The sequence below is a fragment of the Myotis brandtii genome, unplaced genomic scaffold (genome assembly GCF_000412655.1).
Source record: "Myotis brandtii unplaced genomic scaffold, ASM41265v1 scaffold215, whole genome shotgun sequence".
NCBI lineage: Eukaryota > Metazoa > Chordata > Mammalia > Chiroptera > Vespertilionidae > Myotis > Myotis brandtii.
In genome coordinates, this window is record NW_005358043.1 from 4,148,460 (window position 1) to 4,156,035 (window position 7,576).

Sequence of the window (7,576 nt, forward strand, 5' to 3'; positions counted from 1 at the left end):
ATCAGCTGCCTCCTGCACACTCCCCACTGGGGATGTGCCTGTAGCCAAGGTACATACTCTTGACTGGAATCGAACCTGGGACCCTGGAGTCCACAGGCCGATGCTCTATCCACTGAGCCAAACCGGTTAGGGCAATTAATTCCCTTTTAATATGCACGAATTTCATATACTGGGGTACTAGTAATAAATAAAAAGAAATGAGAGGAGATGAACAAACATTTTCCAAAGTGACATTCAGATGGCCAACAAGTATATGAAAAGATGCTAAACATCACTAGTTATCAGGGAAATAAATGCTATCAACATCACAATGAGATAATCATCCCAAATCTGTTAGAATGACTATTAAGAAAAAGAGAAGGGCCTGGCCGTTGTGGCTCAGAGGTTGAGTGTTGATTCATGAACCAGAAGGTAACAGTTCTATTCTGGTTCAGGGCACATGCCCAGGTTGCAGGTTCGATCCCCAGTAGGGGGCATGCAGGAGGCAGCCAACTGATGCTTCTCTCTCACTATTGATATTTCTATTTCTCTCTCTCTCCCTTCGTCTCTTTGAAACCAATTTTTAATAAGAAAGAAAAAGGGAAGGAATAATGTGTTGGTGAGAAATATTGTGAGATGGTTCATTATAGTGTACCTGGAGAAAGGGAACACTTGCGTACTGTTGGTGGAAATATAAATTGGTGCAATCATTATGAAAACCAGAGTAATCCAGAAGATTGTCTATCTGTATATATAAAAGCCTAAGCAATCGAATGACCCAACAACCGGTCGCTATGATGCGCACTGACCACCAGGGGGCAGATACTCAATGCAGGAGCAGCCCCCTGCTGGGCAGTGTGCTCCCATAGCCAGCCTCCTGCAGCCTCTCCCCCCAGCCGGCCCTGATCGGGACTGGGAGAGACGGCCCCTATCAGCCCTGATCACTGGCCTGGCTAAGGGACCCCACCCCTGCACTAATTCCTGCATCGGGCCTCTAGTTTAATGTATATGAGAGGATTTCTGTAGGTCACACACAAATACTATGCCATTTTATATAAGGGACTTGAACATCCACAGATTGTGGTATCCTAGGAGGTGTCCTGGAACCAATCCCCTGTGTATACGAAGGGATGATTGTATATCCACCCCATATTCACTGCTGCATTACTTACAACAGCCAAGACATGGGAACAACCTAAATGTCCATTCATGGTTAAATGGATAAAGAAAATATACACAAGTGTGCACACAAACACTAAAATATTATTCAGCCATAAAAAAGAACTAAATCTTCCCATTTGTGATAACATGGATGAACTTTGAGGGCTAAATGCTAAGTAAGATAAGTCAGAAAGAAAAAAATAAATGTTATATGCTCTCACTTATATGTTGAATCTTTAAAAAAAAAAAAAAAGAACTCATAGATATAGAAAACAGATGTGGTTGAATTGGGGAGAGTTGGGGGGAGGGCGAAATGGATAAAGGAGGTCAAAAGGTACAAACTTCTAGTTATAAAAAATGTAAGAAAAATAATAAGTCCATTACTTATTTTGTTTCTCTATATGATGTGATTAATACTACACAAGTATCTAACTACACTATTAGAAAGTTCTCTCAAACATAATCTTGTAAAACCGAAAAAAATTTTTAAGACCTGTGTTCATTATATTAATCCCATGACATTAATTTCATTTACCAAAAAAGAGAAGCATGACAAATGTCCCATTAAATTAATACACCCCAATACTTAGTTAATAAAGGCAAAAGATTTATGTGGTAGTTCATTCACAACAGCTCCCTATATCTACTTTCTTTTTACCCCAAGTATACTCTTTTCAAACTTTCAGCATGCCTCCAAATTCTAATATTCCAAAATTAAAGACCAAGTGTAAATTTACCTATGCAAATCGAAAAAAAAATGTTAAATCTCTTCATTTTTTATACTTCCCTATCAAAGAATGGGTAATATGTTTAGTTTATTCTCAAGAATGCTTCCATCCCTTTTCTGCTAAATACCTAATGTTCAAGAGTTCCTTTTTATCCGGAATATTCATTATCTAAGACTCTTCAGTTCCAGGTTACATAGGAAAGCAAGAGCTATAAATAAATGTAGGCATTAATAAAATATCACTTATAAAACCATGTTCCAACCACCCCCACCTTCAAATCAACGTGAGTATTTATGCCTGTTCATCATGCCATTATTGTCTTACTGGCCATAGATTTGTAAACACCTGACATATAATGCAAATTGACTGTAAATTAAACTACATTAGAAAAATGTGCAAGATTTCATTAAGTTAATGAAAACATATTGGAAAAATGCTTAGAATCATATAAACAGTTTTGAACAAATGAGTTGTGTCAGTTGAAAACTGAGAAAGAAAATCAATAAAGATGACACTAGATTAACGAAAAGTTTTTTTGAACATAAAAGAATTACAGAAGGTTATTGAAAACTAAACTCAAATATTTTTGCAAAAATGACTTTCATTATAATTACAATGCAAAAGTGAACACTGATAGCAGCATTTGCCTTATGTCCTGATTTCAGAACCCAAACCTACAGAAGATGCCATTCCCTTTAGAAAACCTGGTTCCAAACTAGACATAATTTAAAAAGCTATCTTCCTTCATTCATTATATGGAATATAGGGTTAAATTATTAAAAATATTCCTTACATTAACTTAAAATCCTAAAAATAAATTTTTCTTTTCAAGATGTGAAAGAAGCAGTAAATTCCTTATGCAGGTACTGATTACTAACTGTGCTGGCAAGAGAGAACTCAAAAGAACTACAAAACCTGTTTGTAAAAATAGAAAAGACAAGACTTTCATAAAGTTAGAACAACACTATTACATTCTGCCTCACAAAGAGACAATAAAAGCCAAACTGATGAACTACATTGACCTATTATCCTACTATAGGCAGTCTACAAAAAGTTTTCACTAAGGTGCTGAACAATTGACTCACTGCAGAGCCAGATTTCATCTCATCAATAGAACATGCAAGCTTTCAATCGAAATTCTCTGTAAAAGGCAACCTTAGTGATAAATGAACCACCAGAGAAGATTCTAATACAACTTACCATTGTGTATTGCATTCAGCAACTCTGAGAAAGCTTTTAAGTAAGGAAAAAAGGACTTCAGGTTAAGATCATTCTCAAACACACAAAAGAAATACATAGGCATAGACTGAATTGGTGTAATAAAATCTAGGTAAGTCTATCATGTATCGTTTGAATCATTAAAACTGCAAGCTCATTTTTTACATGGCATAAAGTTCTAAATATTAGATTTGTCAATATATTACCTACTAAATTTAAATGTTAGATATATTATCACATTTCCTTAGTAAAAAATACATATGCAAAATTACTTTTATTTTATTTTGTTTTGCAAAATCACTTCTAAAAAGATACTTAGTAGTATGTAATGTTTTTCTTGTAAAAAGTGAGTACCTAGATGCAATTCTATATAGGTAAATCCACCTTTGGTCACACTTAACAATATTTATTATTTAAAAAACCTCATTTTATCATCTAACCTGATCAAACATGCTCATATCTTGGAATTCAGTGTAATAGTCTCAACAAATATAGCAGTCTAAGCAAGAAAGCTAACAATTGCCAATATACAAATATTGAAAAATATATTAACATCAAGATTGGTGACAGAAGTCACAATTCTGCAATGGAAACACCATATTGAAGGGCCAAACAGTAATTAAAATTTGTTCACAATTTGACTGTAATATGGATACTGAACACTGGACAAAGCAGCAATTAAGATCTTTGTATGAGAAAGAAATCTATTCAATTAAGAACAAATTGCATTTTGAAAATTAAAATTTAGAGGTTAATACACTAGAAAAAGCACTAGAGTAGGAGTCAAAAAGCCTGGGCTACCAACCCAGTTTGACAACTTACTAGTTGTTGGACAAGCTCCATCATGCCGATACTGCATGGAAATTTCTGTTGGGAGGGAGGGAGAAAGGAAATCAGCAAAGAAGTTGCCAGTGATTCAAGAGTAGAAAAAGAAACAGGCCAGAAAAAAAGGAAAACATTCACCTAAAAGTCTAGCTGAGAAAGGCAAACAGAACTATGGGAACAGAAATTATAAGCTAGTAATTGGGACATGAGGGAATACGTGTGTGCGTGGGTGGGCAAAGAATGAGGAAAAGACATAAAGGCTTACAAATGAATCTGCATAACAACTGTCTAAGTATAAATGGATTCACTACTAAAAGAAAGTGTAGTTATGCAATGTAATAAACTAATGTGTTTTATATAATTCACTAGATGTGAAGTTTATCAAAAACATTTAAATGCTGTGGTCAATTAGAAATTACAATTTAAGTATGAAAATTATTTAGTTTATATACGATCAGAAACCCATTATGATTTATAGAACAGTATAAAACTCATTAAACTACACTTCTTGTAACCTTTCATTTTTTGATGACGCTAATGAATGAGTAAGCCATTACTCTTATTCCTTTACTCCACCCAAATGAGAAGCAGACGTTGATATGAGGCAATAAAACACTGTTAAAACCAAAGCTGCTGAGAAAATGGGAAGTAATTTCTACATGACATTGGAAAGGCAAAAACAGTTGATAAAACCAGGACTAAGGTTGTGACTCACAAACCCTGCTAATCCTGGAAACAGCTGGTATTCCACTGTGGCTAACACTGTCGGCCAAATTCTTTTAAAGGAGGGATATCTAGAAATTCTCTGGATATTACAAAACCAAAAACATGACCTCTAGAAACCATGTGTACAACAGAACCTTTCAGGCAACCATCACTCACATGTCTACCCACATATATAACTCAGAGGTCGAGCCTAATCTTGGGCACACTCTGAATAACTTGAAATAAGACAAAGCAAGATAGAGCAAGCCAGCACTCACTTTCAATGACTGTAATATTAAAAGAACTTTATATTCGATGATATATTTTTTTTTAAATCAAACATTTAGCCCAGTTTAGTGTAAGTCCTATCCAGGAAACACTCAAAAATGAGACCTAGCAAGAGAATTTGACACCTCAATGCTTCATTAACAAATCCAATACAAGTGAGATTTAAAAGGGGAGTGAAGGCTACAGAAGAGACTGACATGGTACATTACAGAGAAATAGTAACTGGTATGGTACTGGAAAATAATCAAAGGACACTCAGAATAGCCAAAGAACTTTCTCAATTGGAAGGGAGGGGGGGGGATGAAATATGGCTATTCTGGCCTTTGATCTAGTACTTTTGTAGAAAGGCAGGTTATAGGCCCAAATTTTCAACTCACCGAAGACCAAAACAAAATCAGGGAATTTTCCAAGAAAGCAAAGGCCAAGGTATATCCTGGTTTTAGTGGCATCCAATTTCCTATATGGTTTTCATTTATGACCCAATATAATCAAAGTATATGAAATCATGAACCTGAGTCATTAAGATAGGTTTGAATTATTCTCAATCATTAATCCACTTCTTGGTCTACTATACTGTATTAGTAACTCTACTCTTGTGAGTTTACTGAACTAATTTTGTATTTTTGTTTGTTTACAGAATCAGCCTATTCCTAATTAAAATATTTTACCAGGGAACGACTTCTCAGTTTCATTTTATAACTTAGGTAGATATGACATAAATAGGAACATATTTAACAAGAACCCTTTCATAGTTATATGGGCTCAAGTTAAACTTTCTTAACCTTCATACTTCAGTGTAAGTCAGAACAAACTTCTCTAGAAGTGATGTTTGCATTAATAACTTATCTCTGTGAAATCTTTAAGATTTTAACACAACCAAGAGTGCCTTTCCAGAATCTTTTTTTTGTAGCATTTATCACCACTAGAGAATTCCATCACTGAAATAGATTTCAAGTATCTTAACTTAGAAAGGTATGACATTATATTAAAGAACTAGAGACAACTAAGATTTTTTAAAAACAGGAAACCGTATACGTTGAAAGACAGTAGACAAAAGAAAAAACTTTCATGTTAAACCATCAACTCCTTATCATTTAATGAATACCAGATTTTCCTCAGAGAAAATAACAAGATGTTGCTTTTTGTGAAGAAAAAAATTGTTAACTTTCTTTGAGGGTGAGTACACAATGGAGTATATAGATATTGTATAATACAACTGTACACCTAAAATTTATATAATGTTATTAACCGATGTTACCTCAATAAACGTTAGCTTTCACATTAGAAAATCATAAACTCTCATAATGTTGTTGAGATAAATAAGAAAAAGGAAAAAGACAAACACAACATGTCAACTCTTTCAAATGCTGTAGTAATTTTATTATATTACTATTTTATTTTTTCAAATGCTGTAGTAATTTTCAATGTCTCAAAAGATTTAGTGCCTACTTGCTAGGATCTCAAAAGAATATTTGTAGGAAAGAAATCAAGCAAAAGCTTAAGATAGTTTATAAACCAAAACTTACAACCTTTAGTTATCTCTTAAAACACCACACTAATTTTCCATTTTGTGTAAGTCACTGTAAAATGGTAGTCATTTACCAGGATGTGCTTTAATTTATTATAACACAAATCTTACAGTTCAAAACCCCTGATCAGATAAGGAATTTACAGATGTTGTCTGGGTTTCTATTCTGATTGGATCTGGGGTTCCTAGAATAAACATCTTGCTGTGTACATTCTACTATAATTTGAACATGTCTTAAGAGAATCACATTATAAGGATCTAATTTCTACTTCTGCTTTATATTCCAGTTGTGATAAAAAAGGAGAAATAACGACAACAGCAGCAGCAGCAGTAACTGTTCTGCCTATTTACAAGGCAGTTCCAAGTATTAAATGAGGTAGTAAAGAGTTCTTTAGAGACTGCTGGGTGCTCTAAAATATAAGATACCAGTGGTGTCCCTCGGCCTGGCCTGCGGGGATCGGGCGAAACCAGCTCTCTGATATCCCCCGAGGGTTCCTGAATTGCGAGAGGGCGCAGGCCAGGCTGAGGGACCCCACGGATGCACAATCGGGGCCGGAGAGGGACCGCGGGAGGGTTCCAGGGCATGCTCGGCCTGTCTCGTCCAGTCCCGATCGGACGGACTCCATCTGCAAGCTAACCTACCAGTCGGAGCGTCTGCCCCCTGGTGGTCAGTGCACGTCATAACGACTGGTCGAACACTTGGACACTTAGCATATTAGGCTTTTATTATATAGGACTAAAGGCCCAGTGCACGAAATTTGTGCACTCGGCCGGCGGGGGGGGGGAAGGGTGTCTCAGCCCAGCCTGTGCCCTCTTACAGTCTGGGAGACCCGCGATCAATCGCCTCAAAGAGGTAGGCCCCGCCCACCCGCTGCAGCACCACCACAGGATAGCCTGGGCCTCCCTATTTGGGGCGATCGATTGCACCGCGCAGAGGGAGGCCCTGCCCACCCACCACAGCCTGCCAGTCGACAGCTTGGGCCTCCCTCTTTGGGGCAATAGTGGAGCCCCCCAATTGATCGCCCCACCGGCAGATGGCCTGGGCCTCCCTCTGCAGGACGATCATGGGTGATGGCCGGGCCCTCGACCAATCGCATCGTACCCGCCTTGGCCAGCCTGGCACCGCCCACTTGCCGCCCCCCCC

General features: G+C 37.0%; 1 protein-coding gene across 10 annotated transcripts in view; it reads right to left on the reverse strand.

Annotated features, from left to right (window-relative positions):
* MLLT10 (myeloid/lymphoid or mixed-lineage leukemia; translocated to, 10) overlaps positions 1–7,576 on the reverse strand; it is a 224,038-nt gene that overhangs the window by 72,447 nt on the left and 144,015 nt on the right. For 6 of the 10 annotated variants that reach the window (XM_014539374.1, XM_014539373.1, XM_014539368.1 and 3 more), the window contains 2 exons: positions 3,909–3,953; positions 3,069–3,101 (listed from right to left, as the gene is read on the reverse strand). The exons of 2 other annotated variants lie outside the window; for them this stretch is intronic. In XM_014539374.1, coding sequence (XP_014394860.1) covers positions 3,069–3,101; positions 3,909–3,953 — 78 coding nt within the window. The remainder of the gene's footprint in view (positions 1–3,068; positions 3,102–3,908; positions 3,954–7,576) is intronic. 2 more of the 10 variants (XM_014539370.1, XM_014539376.1) reach the window with 1 other exon arrangement.